The 17,914-nt window shown below is 36.8% G+C and overlaps 1 protein-coding gene across 1 annotated transcript; it reads right to left on the reverse strand.

Annotated features, from left to right (window-relative positions):
- Positions 1 to 9,366: 9,366 nt before the first annotated feature.
- On the reverse strand, positions 9,367 to 12,857 carry LOC111889232 (cytochrome c1-2, heme protein, mitochondrial). The gene is made up of 8 exons (XM_023885368.3): positions 12,708 to 12,857; positions 12,037 to 12,109; positions 10,827 to 11,047; positions 10,465 to 10,744; positions 10,144 to 10,215; positions 9,906 to 10,022; positions 9,756 to 9,821; positions 9,367 to 9,672 (listed from the first exon to the last, which is right to left on the reverse strand). Exons 2-8 carry the CDS (start codon positions 12,094 to 12,096, stop codon positions 9,556 to 9,558), a joined length of 933 nt encoding a protein of 310 aa, XP_023741136.1. The 5' UTR covers positions 12,097 to 12,109; positions 12,708 to 12,857; the 3' UTR covers positions 9,367 to 9,555.
- Between the last annotated feature and the right edge of the window lie 5,057 nt (positions 12,858 to 17,914).

Consider the following 17,914-nt stretch of genomic DNA (forward strand, 5'->3'; position numbering starts at 1 on the left):
GTCTAGAACAGTCTGTGGTCGTCATCCATACTCTGTTGAATGACTAGAATAGCACCAACAACGAGGCATCTCATCAATTTATTTCATTGCACACCAACTGACTAGCCATGTTCTACCCAACATATTAGTAGATAAAAATATACATGTTTTATACATAATTTGAAAAAAATTTGTATAACATGCTCTTTCAATACTCCATCCAAATAGCAAGTAATACGTAAACACATAACAAGAAATTTCAAGGAGAGTCATATAAGTATATGTGTTAGAATGTAATAATAATACCCTCACACAACCCGTATTCTTAAATACATTCAACGATTACTTGTATAAAATCGTGTATTTGAAAGGGACTATACACTCACTTGATCAGAAGATGATCGGGCAGCACTACGGCTTGCAGAAGTAGTGTTTCTTCGTAACTCGGGAAGATCTTCACATAAACCAGGCTTCTTGCGGGCAGAGCTTCGGCTCGGAAATAACGCTTCTCGGGGTCTTTGGGACTTAAGAACTTGCTTCAGGACTCGGGAATGATACCGGGGCTTCGGGATATAATTGGCACGCAAACCAAGGCGAAAACTAGAGAGAAAGAAAGAAAAATGGCAAGGAAAATGGTTTATCTCAGTTTCTATTTATAGGGTGTTGGGTCTGGGATTACATTGGGCGTAACTCCAAGTACGCTGGGCGTACCAAGCCTTACGTTGGGCGTACTCAACGTCACTGCATGTGTCACTTAGTGGCACTCGAGTATTAGTCAGGCAACTTGCCCTCATCCGAGTACGTTGGGCGTACTCAAATTACGCTCGGCGTAATTTGACTCGTCAAACTTCTAAACTACATAACTTTCGCATACGAGCTCTGTTTTTGACGTTCTTTATATCCACGTGTAGGTCAGAACATACTCTACAACTTTCATTTAGACTCCGTCGGCTAATTTTGACTTTATTCTTATTATTTATTTTTAGTAGGTCGGGACAGATAAACTTCGTTAGAAATTCATAACTTCTTCGTCTGACGTCCATTTTCATCCCTCTTTCGGTCGTTGCACTACTATCGACGAGATCTTCGATTCTCTTTTACAAAGTTTCGGCTAAAACTCGCTCGATCTCAATTCGAACTTTTGGACTATCTACTACTAAGCTGAAACTTCAAAAAATCATAACTTCCTCATACGAAGTCAGATTTAGGCGTTCTTTTTATGTACGCTCTCGGTTCAACATTATCTACGTCTTTTGTGTTGATCATTAAGGCTAAATATCACTCCTTCGTAAATTCACTATTTACGTCATGCTGCGCCACACCGGTTTTGTCGCGAAACTTCGACAGGTCATAACTTCTTCGTTATAAATCGGATTTCAACATTCTTTATATTTTCAGAAACCTCGTCTCAACCACTACATCTTCATGCATCGACATCGGGTTTATATAACATTTCATTTTTACGCTTATTTTTATTATTGATTAAATCAAATCACAAAATTAAGCAGATAAGTATAAAACACATAATTCGCAAATAATACATTCTTATTATTTCAAATGGGTTACAAAGGTTAACCTAGACTATTACATTGCTAAAAATGGCTAGCCTAGAAACACGGGCGTTACAATTCTCCCCACCTTAGGATGATTATGTCCCCGGAATTACACATCAACAAACAAATGCGGATAGCGACTCATCATGTCACTCTCCATCTCCCAGGTGAGATTTGGCCCATTCGCATGTTTCCAACGGACAAACACTAACTCAACCATCTTACGTCGCAATTTCTTAGTCTTTCGGTCAACGATTGCTTCTGGTTCTTCGATCAATCTCTTGTTTTCATCAATTCTTAACTCCAAAAGTGGAATCATATCGGGAACTTCTCCTGTGAACTTCCTTAAATAACATACGTGAAATGTGTTATGAATCTCATTCAGTTCTTCTGGTAGTTCGAGCTTGTAAGCTTGGTTCCCTATTCTCTGAAGAACTTTAAATGGTCCAATAAACCTTGGACTTAACATTCCCCTTTTACCAAACCTTATAACTCCCTTCCACGGCGAGACTTTAAGTAAGACCGAATCCCCAACTTCAAAAGTTACCGGACGTCTTCTCTTGTCAACATAGCTCTTTTGACGATCCTGAGAATCTAACATTATTTCCTTGATTATTTTAAGCTTTTCGGCGGTCTGATGGACTATCTCCGGTCCCATAAACTGCTTCTCCCCAGCCTCAAGCCAACAAGACGGGGTACAACACTTTTGTCCGTACAAAGCTTGATATGGTGCCATCTTTATGCTCGAGTGGAAACTATTATTGTAGGAAAATTCTACCAATGGTAAATGTTCTTCCCAGTTACCTTGGAATTCTAGGGTACATGCTCTTAGCATATCTTCAAGCGTTTGTATCGTTCATTCGCTCTGACCATCAGTCTGTGGATGGTAAGCTGTACTCAAACACAACTTGGTACCCATCTCCTCTTGTAGACTTTTCCAAAACCTTGAGGTGAAACGGCTATCACGATCTGACACAATCGTTAGCGGAACACCGTGAAGCCTCACAATTTCCTTCACGTAAGAATCCGCAAGCTTCTCCATAGACCATTTCTCGTTGGCTGCTATGAAATGCGCACTCTTAGTGAATCGATCAACGACCACCCAAATCATGTTGTGACCATTCTTTGTCCTGGGCAGTTTGGTGACAAAATCCATCGTGATGTCCTCCCAATTGCCCATAGGCACACGCAAAGGTTCTAAAATCCCGTATGGTTTCTGATGTTGTGCCTTGACTCTCGCACAGGTCACACACTCCGCCACATACTTCGCAATGTCGAGCTTCATCGTCGGCCACCAGTAATAGGGTTTCAGGTCCCTATACATCTTTGTGCTACCGGGATGAATGGAGTACATGGTTTTGTGAGCTTCTTCCATCAGAATATCTCTTATTCCTCCTGACTTAGGTACCCAAACCCGATCTTGGAATACCTTCAGCTTAAGACCGTTTGTATCGAACACCAACGTTTTACCCAAACGTTCCTCTTTCCGGTCATTCTTTTCAGAAGCTTCGCTTTGAGCTTTCTTTATACTTTCCAAAATAGTCGAGACAACTTCTATTCTCAACGCTCTTAGCCTTCTCTTTTCAAGATTGACTTTCCAACTGAGAACATCAACAACAACATTAGCTTTACTGGGATGGTAAAGTATCTCACAGTCATAGTATTTAAGTAATTCTAGCTAGCGTCGCTGTCTCATGTTCAATTCTTTCTGATTAAAGAGATATTGAAGACTCTTATGACCAGTGAACAATTTACACTTTGTTCCATAGAGGTAATGCCTCCATATTTTTACAGCGAAAACTACCGCTGCCAACTCCAGATCGTGAGTCGGGTAGTTCTTTTTATGCTCTTTTAGCTGTCGAGATACATACGCGCTCACCTTATCTCTTTGAGTCAAAGCACAACCCAATCCAACCCCAGACGCATCGCTATAAACAACGAAGTCTTCAACTCCATCGGGTAGAGATAGAATCGGTGCCTCACAAAGCTTCTTCTTTAGCAACTCGAAAGCTTCTCTGTGCTTATCATTCCAAGCATAAACGGCTCCTTTGTGGGTCAAAGCTGTTAATGGACTAGAGATCGAAGAAAAGCCCTGGATAAACCTTCGGTAATATCCGGCTAATCCCAAAAAGCTTCGGATCTCCGTGGGATTCTTCGGTTGCTCCCACTTTGTCACAACTTCAATCTTTGTCGGATCAACCATTATACCTTCTTGGTTGACCACGTGACCCAAGAATTGGACTTCTCTAATCCAAAAATCGCATTTGGAGAACTTAGCATACAACTTCTCCGTTTTCAAGACTTCCAACACTTCTCACAAGTATCTACCATGCTCCTCTTGGATCTTTGAATAAACCAAATGTCATCAATGAACACTATCACGGATTTATCAAGGAACGGATTACACACTCTATTCATCAAATCCATGAATGTTGTTGGAGCATTAGTTAGTCCAAACGACATAACCAAAAACTCGTAGTGTCCATATCGAGTTCTGAATGCAGTTTTCTCGATATCCTCTTTTACTTTTAGCTGATGATATCCTGAACTCAAGTTGATCTTTGAAAAATAACTTGAGCCTTGCAGCTGATTGAACAAGTCATCAATTCTTGACAACGAATATCTATTCTTTATTGTTGCCTTATTCAGCTCTCTATAATCGATACACATTCTCATACTCTCATATTTCTTCTTTACAAATAACACTGGAGCTCCCCACGGTGATGAACTAGGTCTAATGAAACCTTTGTCCAATAACTCTTGCAGTTGCATCATAAGCTCCTTCATCTCCGTTGGTGCTAGTCGATAAGGTTTTTTTGCAATTGGCGTTGTTCCAGGCAACAAGTCAATACGGAATTCCACTTGTCGATCAGACAGTAATCCAGGAAGATCTTCAGGAAACACTTCCGGATAATCGCACACCACCGGAATATCCTGCACCTCCTTCTTCTCTTTCTTAGCATCAATCACAAATGCTAGATATGATGTACATCCCTTGGCCAAACACTTTCTGGCTTTCATTAGTGAAATGATTCCAGAATTTACTTTGCGTTTATCTCCATACACCATAAACGATTCCTTCCCAGATGGGTTTACTATAACTATCTTCTTTTTGCATAATATCTCGGCATCATTAGCGCTAAGCCAATCCATTCCAAGCACAATGTCAAAACCATTAAGTTCGATAGGCAATAATTCAGATCAATGAGGATGTTCTTCATGCGATGGCTAACAGGTACAAACTTGCCACTAGCAACTTTGACTAATAAAGCATCATCTACTCTAACAACAGGCAAAGCTAGTTTTCTACCAAATTCAAGTGATATAAAGGAGAAATTGGCTCCAGAATCAAACAAAATTTGGACAGGCAATTCGTTTACAAGAAAAGTACCTGAAGCGACATCAGCTTCATCCCTCGCAGCTTCCAATGTCATCTGAAAGGCTCTCTCCTTCGGCTTTGGCAAAATTTTGGGATTGGTTGTGTCCTTCTTCTTCGGACATTCTCTCGAGATGTGCCACTCCTCTCCACACCCGTAACAAACTTTCTTGGTAAGGGTGCATTCGTTAGCATAATGCCATGGCTTTCCACATTTAAAGCATGTGACCACTTCCCCGTCACATTTCCCATGATGCTTCTTCTTACACTTGTCGCACCTTTTCACCTCTACCTTTCCTCCACTTCCTCTCGAACCAGATTTTGAGAATTTACTTTTCTTGCTGTAACCTGAAGATCCCTTGAACTTCCTCTTTTCATCACCCTCAACTTAGTTGGCAGTTCTCCCCTTAATCATATTTTCAACAGACTTGGCAGCCCAGATAGTTGCCTCAAGTGTATGTGCCTGACGCACTGGCACCTCGTACTCCCATGGGAGTCCCTTCGCATACCGGTCCACGTTTGTTAGCTCATCTGGGACGATGCGCAAGACAAACTCCATTTTGTCTGTGAAGGCGTTTGTGTATTCGTCGACTGACATGCTGCCTTTTGTCAACGTCAGAAACTTGTTTTCCAATTCCAGTAGATTTTGGGCTGAGCAGAACTTGCGTTTAAACTGCACCAAGAATTCTGCCCAAGTCAATTGTAGTGCTTCATTAGGGCTAAGGGTCTTCCCCGAAGTGTTCCACCAACAAACAGCTCCACTCTTGAATTGACGTACTGCGAACGTGGTCTGCAACTTTCCTCTACAGCTACAAGTCATGAAGGCCAACTACATTTCGGAGATCCAATCCATTACTCCAATCGGGTCCTCCCTTCCAGTAAAAGTCGACGGCTTGCAAGTTAAAAAGTCCTTGTACTTGCACCCCAATCCATCTTGATTATTGTGTCTACTAACAGGTGGGTTCTCTTGACCAATTATCCTACTGAGGTTTTCTCCTTCAGACTACCCTCCATTTACTTCGGGCTCTTCAACTCGAATTGACGATTCTTCGCGATTCTGCCTAATCAGACGTCTGGTTTCATCCATCTGACGATCCAACATTGCCTGAATCATCACTTGAACTCCTGCCATTGTCATTGGCTCTGGTGCTGCTGCTGCAACAACTACTTGTTCAATCATAGGCGCTTGCTCGACTACATGCGGCTGATTCTTGTTTTCGTCAGCGTTTCCAACTCCGCTTCTTGTTCTCACCATTTTTGATCTATACACCGAATAAGGTGAAATTAGACCCTCTTTCACGATAAAATTTCAATTCATCCTTATTACTCCAAACTATTACATGTTAGTTCTAATATTGTAACCATACGCTTAGAATCCTACACACATAAGGTTTCCAGATCCGGTCGGCAACAGACCATAGATCCGAACAAATAATATCATATATGGCAACATATAACATTTAGCACATAAAAGCATTTTAGGCATCTTCCTAAAATAAACTAGTGCTCGTGTCTATAATATAACAGACACACATCTCACAATCTCCACTTAGCATTCTAAGTTTAAGTCTAGAAATCCTACAAATTCCTAGTTCGCGCTAAACTAATGCTCTGATACCAACTGTGACATCCCTAAAATCTCGTCTAGAAAAGACCGGTTTCATTTATGATTTTTAAACATTTTCAGAGTAAATCATTTTGATTTTAAAAGAGATGCATAATTTGTTCCCAAAAACAAAACATGATAAAATAGATTTTTATCAAAACATTTCAATAAAGAAATATAATTTCATTTCATAATCAAAAATCAGGATGTCATGTTCCGATACAAACCATAAAGCATAAACGATAACATTACAAGTCATTCAACAAATATATATATATATATATATATATATATATATATATATATATATATATATACACAGACTTGTAAACAAAACAACTTGATGATTCATCCATCTTATGCCCTTGCGCCACTTCCTGTAATACAAATAAATTGAGTGGGTCAGGCTTGGAGGCCTGGTGAGCATATAGGGTTATAACTACTTGGCTACCTTTCATTCAGTAATGAATGAAGTGTTTAAACTGTACCTTCGAAGATATGTGCTTGTTTTCTTCGACGACATACTTGTATATAGCCCGGATGAGTTACAACATGTGAAACAATTGAGTATGGTTTTAGAACTAATGTGTGAACATTGTTTCCCCGTTAACTAACCATTTGAGAAAAAAATAGTTTTTAATGGTCTAAAGAAGCCACTGAAGCCTTTTAATCATTAAAGGTTGCCTCTATCGTAGCCATGTCGAATTTTGAGAAGGTTTTTATGGTGGAGATCGACACTTTTGGGGCAGGTTTGGGATATGTGTTTCCAGAAGATAATCGCCACATTCATAGCTAAGTGTTAGGAGTTTGAAATCAGATCAAATCCATATATGAAAAAGTGTTAATGTTGATCGATTGTCTTAGCCATGAAGAAATGACGACGTTACTTGATGGATGTCATTTTTTCATTCACACCGGGGATTTCAAAACTTATCAGTGTTTGGCGGATGAGTGGTTCTTGGTTGGCTTGTGCAAAACAGTCCAGAAACATTTACAAAGGTGCATTGTATGCCAAACACAGAAGGCTACAACTACACATCCAACGGTCTCCTATAATCCTTACTTATTCCGACTCAAGTCTAGGACGAAAATTTCATTGAAGGACTTCCCTAATCTCATGGGACGAACATGATTAATGATTGACCGTCTTACCAAATATGTTAACCTTTTGGCAGTTAAACACCCATTGCAGTTTGTAACCTTGTTTGGGAAAAAATGGTGCGTCTCCACGTGTTTCCCTTATCTATCGTCTCTGACTAGGACAAGGTTTTTATGAGACTCTTTTGGTGCAAAATATTTGGTATCTAAGTTACAAAATTGTTGCGAAGTACATCCTACCATCCACAAATGGATGGAAAGACCGAATTGTTAACAAGTCTGTGAAATATACGTTGATTCTTTTATGGACAGAGCGAAATTGCCAACAAGTCTGTGAAATATACCTTTGTTCTATTATTCAAGGAAAACCAAAATCTTGTTCCAAATGGTTTTCGTGGGTGGAATTCTAGCATGACATGACTTTTCACATAGCCACTAAATGTTGTCCCATTCAAGGCCTAAAATAGAAGGGATCCTTCACATGTTAATCGGCTTCTGCAAGGCTAAACGACAAACAAACCTTTTCAAAAGTTGGTTAGTATTTTATGGGCTATTTTTTTTTATCATCAAAGAAGATATGAGAAATAAGGAATGTGACTTCTGATGCATGACAAAGGATTGAGGTACCTAACCCCGGCTACAGGGTGGGTGGGGCAAGTTAGGCGACAGCCCTGACCCACATAGCGTTTTAGGGCTTTAATTTTGTTTAAATATATCTATGTATTTAATAAATGTATCAAATGCATTTTGAAAATCAAAATGTTACAGGTGAGATGGTTTGGACACTTTTACTTTGTCATTTGTTGTTTTAAAAGTCATCACAAGTTCAAATCCGAAGACTAAAAGAAGCATCTTATATTTAAGTGAGCCCTTTTATTCTATATATATTCTTATTTTTAGGTTAAAGTAAATATTTCTTATATATATTATTATTTACATTTAATGACTTTATATATTACTTCCACCAATTAATCATCTATTTTTAAATTTATTTGCTAACAATTGTTTATTTTTTTTTAATAAAAGGCCAAGACTTCAATTTTTGGCATTAATTTATGGGAAATGATTCATACACAGTAGTTTTTTGCCATACACAACAATTCATGCATTATATAGTTGTACAATACAACATTTTAAAGCACCAATTATTGTGTACGGAAAAAAATTGTTGTCTACGGATCAACTCCTTTAATTTATTTTACCAAAACCTTAAAATTTATTTACGGAAGGGTTCATTTTTTTGCTTTAGTCCAGGGCCAAAAATATATTTGGACCGGTCCTGAAAGAGGTACCGGTTAAATGAAGAATGTTCTGAAGTTTGACTCTCCTTGGAAGATTTTGATAACATACAAAGTGATTTTCCCCAGTCTGACATTGTGGACAAAGTCAACTTCTAGAGTGGGTTAATGTTATGCATCCACAATTCACATACAAAAGGAAGAAGAATATGACAAGGCCACTAGAAGAAGGCACCACCTCATACAACATGAGCATGATACACCCTTGAAGGAACCATGGGCATTTTGGGGATTAATCACAAGTTCTTATTGTTTGGATATGTAAGGTAGTAGTAAGGCCATTAGAAGGTAGTCAGCTACTGAAAAATATTGTAAGAGTGTCCTATTGGAGGCCGTTAGCTTCTCATGCAAGCATTATATCCCTATCATATCAATTTCAATCATGAATTTTTCTATTACAGATCTTATTCCATTACATATGATTAAATAAAAGAAGCTGAAAAACAATTAGCAAAATAAATGAACACAATTCCCTTATTACTTGTTTCAAAATTCCAAAACGGAGAACCAGTAAAAACCGAAATACACTTGTGTAACAAATGTAGCACAAAAATTATGCATTTAAATCTTTTACAGATATAATTATTTATCATTTCAAATCCTTTTTTTTAGAGCATCTGTGAACCAACCAGAGGAGAGAAGCTTCTAGTTGACGACATCAAGAACAAGCTTGCGGGACTTCAAAACAGACCACCTCAAACGCCTGTAATAAGCTGCTTGAAGCAAAGCCAAAGACAGTACAAATATCCACTTGAATCCCATCTGCATCACCAAAACCACACATTTTAATAAGATAATAATAATAAAAATAATTTGTTGGTTTTGAAGGATTTGTAGTTTTTTACCAGTTTCCTTTCTTCCATTTCTGGTTCTGCAGCCCAACTCAAAAACGAGACAACATCTTTTCCCATCTACAAAAATATAGGAAATAGTGTAAATTACAGAAATGGTCCCTGTGGTTTGGTGAAAAGAGCAGGTTCAGTCCATTTTCAAACCTGGGCCTCTGTTGCAGGAGTGCCATCTTCATATTCAACAGCACCATCATTAAGCATTTTAGGCATAGCAATAGCTCCACCAGGGAAGTAAGGATTATAATGCAAACCTTCACGAATCTGGAGGTATAAAATTGTAAAATTTTCAACAATCACAATTTAAAAAAAAAAAACAAAAAAACAAAAAAAAAGAGAGAGAGAGAGAGAGAGAGAGAGAGAGAGAGAAAGATTCACAACTCACAGTAACACCAGCTGGAGGATCACGGTAACCAGTCAGAAGCGCAAACACATAGTTCTGTCCGTTATGGCGAGCCTGAAATTTTTTAAAAAGAGTTAATTACACATATGACCCCTTTGCTTTCTGATTTTTACTGTTTCGGTCCAAAACTGTAACATTTTTCAAATTTGGTCCTTATAACAAGGTTTTCATATTGAATATTGATGCATGTATCATCAAATTTAACAGCCCGTTTGTGAGTAATATAAAATAACCCTTTTGCCCTTAAAAGCTGAAACATGAAAGAAGAACACACAAACAAAATCAGTGGAAGGAAGAGGGTACTTTGGTAATAAGGCTGAGATCTGGAGGGTAGGCTCCACCATTAGCAAACCTAGCAGCCTGTTCGTTTGCATAAGGTTGAGGGAAGCGATCACTGAGTTTGCCAGGGCGTGTGAACATTTCCCCTTCATCATTTGGACCATCTTCCACTTCAATTTCAGCAGCCATTGCTTTTGTTTCCTCCTCTGTGTATGCAACTCCCACCAAGTCACGATATGAAATCAGTGACATCGAGTGACACGATGCACATACTTGCGTGTACACCTGGTGACCACGTCGGATCCTGCTCATAGTCAAATTCAAAAAGTCAACTTCTCAAAGAAAGAAGGAATCAGTAGATGTAAGGTTAATTATAAGGAACTCACGAAGCATGGTCGTATGAACTGAGAATGCCTTGGTGAGGCCAGGGGTAGCTTGGAGATTCAAGACCATGTTCAGCTTCATCAGCAGAGGCAATAGTTGTAAAACTTAAAATCCCTGACACGCCTGCTCCAAGAAGAGCAATTGCCCTCAGTGACTTCACACCAGCAGATCCGGTGTCATTTTGATCTTTCCTCAATATGAGCGATGACAAAGCTGGTGGGGCCTGAAATTTTTTAAAAAGATAATATGACAGGAATCAGTGATTACAATGTGTGCATCTCCAGATGTACATGCTTCAAAAAGGCAACCCAGTTCTTTTATGTTTTAAATCTAAGTATAAAATACACACATTATTTTTTCATGTTGGAAGTATGTGTGTATCAATTAAAAGATATTTGCTTTTGTCCCCAAAACATCTCCAAAACTTGGTACTCATGTTCATGTGGTATTAAGTGATGAGAACACTCGATCCACTGTTGAATACTACTTGCTATATCTGATATCTTGAGTAGCTAATGTTGTTATAAAAAATGACTAAACTCCATCAATGGGATGAAAATGGTAATTGTACTTTGTACGCTAAATTACTAAAGATAAGCAATTTAGGGTTGAAATTGATATTTTGCTATACATCGTGAAAGAAAGATGTGCATGTAATCCAGAAAATCAATTGTTAAGTTAAGTGCAGGTAAAGGAGGTTACGTGTGACCACTCTTCATATAATTATAATGGTCCTTATAACTTGGTTGTGAGTTTTTTAGAAGAACCAATGGGGCCATAGGATGTTATGATCACTAAAGTGAATATGAAATTGTAAGACAATGGCTTTTGTCATTGTGATATTAAAGTGCTATCAACTGTAAGATAACCAAAGACAAAATCTGAGTGTTATGTTGCAATTTAGCTCAAACACCATTCATGATGTGTGGTTAGTTTGGTCCTAGAAAAATCCTCGATTGCAATATGTAGTAGTGCCATGTGGAACATATCTATGGGGTGGATGGCTTAAAAAATTAAAACTTGTAGGTAAGAAATTGACATTTTCAAGAGTAATTACCATTTCTTGTCTCTGCTCCTACCCTAAAAACATTCTTAGAAGCATTCTAATTACTAATATACAGTCTGCCCAACCCTCGATACAGACACTAGAGCTAATACAGATGATGATAGTAAAAGCCAAATGTAGAAAATGCAAATAGTAATAATGCTTACAGCTGAATGAGAATGGAGTCTGCCCCTCAGCAAGTGGTAAATTCCCCTACCACCAGCCATTCAAACTAATTTCCTGTAAATACATCCATCCCAATTTGATTGTTAACATATAAAGAATCCCTAAAAAAACCATTATTGGTTTATTACCGAATTTATATCCAGGGCATATAAACATCAAGTACATAGTAAACATCACCAATAGTAATGTTCCTCTCATCCCAAAGATAACTACATTGATGTAACCTCGATCTCAAAGGCAACTACTTTTTGAAATCCAAAACTGATTAGGATTTAACCCTTTTTTCCAGAAAAACTTCCATGTACATCAGCTTTGCTACATAGTATATTATTTGAAACAGACCACATATCAATTTGGAATTTGGATGGTACTCGGTTTGAAATAAGAAATTCTATGAATTGTTAAACTAACAAGGACACAACACTAGTTGTTACTAAATGGATTACAAATCACGCTCAGAGAATAAAGCAATCTCAAAAGGCCGGGATAACATCAGATTTTATAAATTTTGACGGAAAATATAAAATTTATTAAGAGAAATCAATCAAGAGAAAGGCAATTCTAACAAAGATTGTCCCACATTTCGTACAGACGACCAAACCCTAGGGCATCTTTGAAGCGTTCAAAATCCAACAACAACGGGAACACTTACAGGACGTCTTCGGCAGAGATTGGCCTTAATCGGCGGCGTTCAGCTCGTGCAGATGGATTCAATGATGAAGGAGATTGGAATTAATCGAAGACAAGAAATTTCAGATCTTTCGCTCTCGCCTCGCTTGCTCCTTCTATTTGGGCTTGTCTTGATCTTTCAAATATTGGACCGAAATGAAATTCAGAATTCGATATTTGGGCCTTGTCATATTTTCATCGGTTTCGTTAAATCTATCTTATTCTATTTTAAGTAATATTTTATTTTTTTAATTATAGTGTGGTTTAAAATATATTTTATTTTAAGGCAATCGTAAAATAGTAAATACATTACCGTAAAATTTTGAATTTGATGCTTAGTTTTCTTTTTTTTTCGTAATTATGTTATTATATTTAAAATTTTATTGCAATATCAATAAAATGATTGATTCTATCTACTTTCTCTATAACCACTTCTCCTAAATTGTAATAAAGTCATTACGTTAACCTAAATTGCAATTTTGACACTGATTTTTTCTCAATTATATAATTATATTTATAATTTGTTACAATATCAACCAGATGATTGTTACTATCAATTTAACATGTTACCAAATAAATGGCATAACAATATTATAATATGGAAGTCACATCACACCATCAATCTAGCATTGTGTGCACGAAAGAAAAGTCAGTCTAACCCATGGCCACATCACGATCCTTTATAGGGCATGACACGACGAGGCAAAAACCTCCCTATAAAAGAAGGTTCACCCTCCTTATTTCTTTCCACTAATTCTTTCAACCCCCCTCTCCTTCTCGAGATTTCGATCTATCGTAATTCGACTTCTTGTTCTGTAATCTAGTTAGTGAAGCTTTGGAGACTTCGGAAGGATAACTAAGGAAATAAAGTAAACATTGAAGTTCTGCTAACGACTATTTGGACCTCATCAAATTGACTAAGTTACACTTACTCTTATCTAACCTACTTAGCTGTTTCAAGAATATTCAGGCGAAAAAAAAAAAAAAACTATGCACTCACTTGATTAAGGTGGAAGTTCCTCGAGAAAGCTAGCTCTTCGGCTAATACTGTTGGGTTTTATAGAAAACAAATTTGTATAATGCGAAAAAAAAATAACAATTGATAGGGTATATGCATCATATAAAGGGTCTATGTCATATACCTTTAAACCAACATACAATGAACAACTAAACCTAACATAACCCCGATGTATTTCAAAAATCATAAAGTTTAGGTTTACATACATTTTGATTTGTTATTACAAACAATTCACACCAATCCTTGTAGTTGTTGAACTTGTAAAGCTTAGCTCCAAAGAGGTGATGCCTCTAATAGTTTGTACCAAACCCTAGCAACAAGAACATAAGAGGAGAGATGAGAAAGAAGCATAAATTCGGCTCTTCTGAATATAGATAGGTTGGACGAAAACTATGAACCCAAGCGATCTTATGTACAGTTGATATAATAACCCTTGAAACCCTAATATGGAATAATATAATAATATACTTAATCCATGTGGTTATCCAGTTTCCTTATATCAGGGAGGCTTCCAGAATATCCTATAAGGACACTCCAAACCGTCCACAAGGGAAGGTTTTGAAACCCTTCCTTTTTTCAACCTTTGAACATTGTCAGCTACAGTCATTGCACCTTAATTAATTATAATTAATCTCAAAATTAATTCTAATTAGTTTTTGATTAACTTTAAATTAATAATTATAATTTTCAATTAATATATTAATCTTATAAACTTTTACTATATAACTGTAACTTTTGCTCACCAAACCGTCCTAAAGACATTGCTTTTCCTGTTAAGGCAAAAGGAACGAATAAACTTTTACTATATAACTGTAACTTTTGCTCACCAAATCATATATGATACTACGTTTTATATCATTAAGTTACTAGTGCGTTTACGTAATACCAATACACAACCGATTCACAAATCACAATTTATGTATATCTATTTGAAGAATAAAAGATATTATCGTCTTAGAATTACTCATAACAAGATCCATGAAGTAATCTCTAACCATGGGTTTCTCGAGTACTTAAAATCTCGATTTTCAAAGTACCCATGAATATTGCAGCAATTCCAATCGCAATGTCTTAGCCTTAATTGACAATTTACAATTAATTCATGATAGTCTTGATTCAATACTTACTTCCAAAAGTATGAACAATTGTGGAAGTTTGAATATTCAAATTACTTAGGAGGTATAAACATGCAAAAAAAAACACAATAAAAAAAATAATCGAGTAAGGTAATACGATACTCATAAATAACTCTCTATTATTCATTCACTAACTCAATTACGTTTATTTTGTTACAAGTTTCAAAATATCACCTAAGTACTAAAATTAACATCGTCTCTTAAGCTTATGCTCCTAGCATGCTGGTAATGTTTGACTATACTCAAATCCTCTGTGAAAGGATCCGTGACATTATCTTCTGATGATACTCTCTTCACCAAAAGGTGTCCTTTTTCTACCCAATGTCAAATATAAGGGTACTTTCTGTCGATATGTTTGTATTTGCCATGATCACTTGGTTCTTTTGGCAAAGCAACTGCGCCTGCATTATCACATAAGAGTTCCATTGACTCCTAAATACATCGAACGAATCCAAGATATCCGATAAAGTTCTTCAACCAAGACGATTTATTTGATGCCTCACTTACTGCAATGTACTCTGACTCACAGGTGGAATCAGCTACCGTGTCTAGCTTGGAACTCTTCTAAGTAACCGCTCCCCAATTTAATAAGAACACCCAGCTAGACTGCGAACAAAAGTTGTATCGATCTATTTGAAAGTTGGCATCACTATAACTAGTCACTTTTAACATATCGTTGCTGCCAAGAACTAGGAACATGCCTTTTGTTTGCAGATACTTAAGAATATTCTTCACCGCAATCCAATGGACTCTGCCAGGATTCCCCTGAAATCGACTAACAATGCTCAATGCATAAGACACATCAGGGCGAATACATGTTATTGCATACATGATCGATCCTACAACCGAAGCATATGAGACCCGACTCATGTCATTTATCTCTACATCGGTACTTGGACTTTGAGTCTTAGTCAACTTGATGGTACTATGAGTAGGCAATTATCCTTTCTTTGAATTCTCCATACTGAAACGCTTCAATATTTTATCCAAATGTGTACTCTGGCTAAGACCAATAAGACGATTATTTCTATCCCGATGAATCCTTATTCTCGGAATATAGGTCGCTTTCCCTAAATCCTTCATAGCGAAACACTTTCCAAGCCAAGACTTAACTTCTTACAAAGTTGGAATGTTGTTTCGTATAAGGAGTACGTCATTGCATACAACACTAGGAAGGTCACTATACTCTCACTGACTTTGACATATGGACATAACTCATCTTCGATTCTAGATAACCCAGACTCTTTGACTTTCTCATGTTTTTCCCAAAAACCGCATCTTTAATCCCATTAAGTTTTTAGCTGATCCACTATAAAACATGGATGTTACATTTTATGATTATCCTATTCGAGGATTTAGAATATCTATATTTTTATAATGCTTAAAATGTCTTGTCCAAATTCGCGGGCGATATAGTTAATCCGACAACTTAATGCCTAATTTTTTTCGTCATACCGAAAAAGATAATTATAACCTTATATCTTACCATGTATGTTATTAATCAGTTATGTGGTGTTCCTATAACTAGTGTTTTCTTATACCGCAATATTGATAGGGCTCTTTAATGTCTCATCATTACTATTCTCAGAATTGCATATGCAGATAGTAAAATGTCTCGATTTCTTTATACACAACAATCCACATCGAATTGTAGTCAAATTTATACATCTTTATGGTACATCCTTGCATGGTCTTCTCATACCATGGCGTTCCAATTGTTAATTCATGGGGAAATGAAGAAGCAGATAGAGAAAATGCCTCCTCTTTCCGTTCGCTCTTCCCGAAGTGAGCGAATTGCATGTAGAGATCCTTAGGGGCTTATAGTTTAATTGGTTGAAACGTACCGCTCATAACGGTGATATTGTAGGTTCGAGCCCTACTAAGCCTACCTTTTCACCTCCGGTGGCTTCTCTTCACCTCAGTCAAAGTACCCACCAGCATGCAGATCTCAATCTAGCGACGACATTTGTAAGCACACTGCTGCCGCTGCCCTTCGGGCACGCCTCCTAAGCTTATCACTAACCTACGAGTTTAGGCTGATGGTGTGGCTATGGTAAGAATCGCGAGTCGTTGCCTCACCTACGGCACACATCTTGCCATGTGTGTGGTTCGAGCCGAGCTTGGAGAGAATTAGTCGTGCTTTCTCATCTCTCTGTCTTCTCTCTTCCTATTCTTTGTATCCTCTTATTCTTTCTTTTCTTAGTATACCACGCCTCGTATATGTATATACCAAAGATGATGTCAAAAGAAGGCCAAGAAGAAGAAAATGGACTTAAACTCGATACCACACCCTCCAATCAGGGCCGTTCCAAACATATTTTGGGCCCACGGCGTGAGAAAAAAATGGGTCCTTAAAAAATACAAATGTCATCAAGTTTTTTATAATAAATCAATAATTAAAAGAAAATTATTTGTATTATATCTACCCTAATAAATGAAAATCACTTTGCCATATGTCATTCTCTCATAAAATTAGCCACATGTCATTTTGTTATAATTTGGGATATATTTATTTTCCACTTGTCATTATTTTAATTTTTATTTTCAATATATCATTAATTTAGTTTCCATAAATTAAACCTACCATAATGACTATTAATTTTAAATTTCAAATTTTAAATTTTAAATTTCAAATTCAATTTCAAATAAATTTACAGTTTAAACCTTTATGTTTAACATTTTGTTATAACTAACCCGTTTAGTACACACTAAACACATAATTTTAATTTATTTATTTTTTGCATATTTTTTTTCTCATAATTTTCATTTATTTCAATTTCAAATTCAAATAAAATTTTTATTTAATCGTTTGTACTTCACATTTTGTTTTAATCAACCCGTATAATATACGGGTCTCACAACTAGTTATAAATATAACAATTTCCATAAAAAATTTGGGCCCCTTTAAAAGATGGGCCCTGGACGGTCGTCCCTATCGCCACCCTCTGGGACGGGCCTGCCTCTATATATATATATATATATATATATATATATATATATATATATATATATATATATATATATATATATATATAT

This window comes from Lactuca sativa, chromosome 2 (assembly GCF_002870075.4).
Source record: "Lactuca sativa cultivar Salinas chromosome 2, Lsat_Salinas_v11, whole genome shotgun sequence".
In the NCBI taxonomy this organism is placed as follows: domain Eukaryota; kingdom Viridiplantae; phylum Streptophyta; class Magnoliopsida; order Asterales; family Asteraceae; genus Lactuca; species Lactuca sativa.

Bases quoted from the DNA above. Each gene is read 5' to 3' on its own strand.
- LOC111889232 (XM_023885368.3), bottom strand. From the start codon at position 12,096: ATGGCTGGTGGTAGGGGAATTTACCACTTGCTGAGGGGCAGACTCCAT. The intron at 10,745-10,826 runs GTGAGTTCCTTA...GACTATGAGCAG, and splicing joins AGTTCATACGACCATGCTTC to GATCCGACGTGGTCACCAGG. The intron at 10,023-10,143 runs GTGAGTTGTGAA...TTATACCTCCAG, and splicing joins ATCCTCCAGCTGGTGTTACT to ATTCGTGAAGGTTTGCATTA.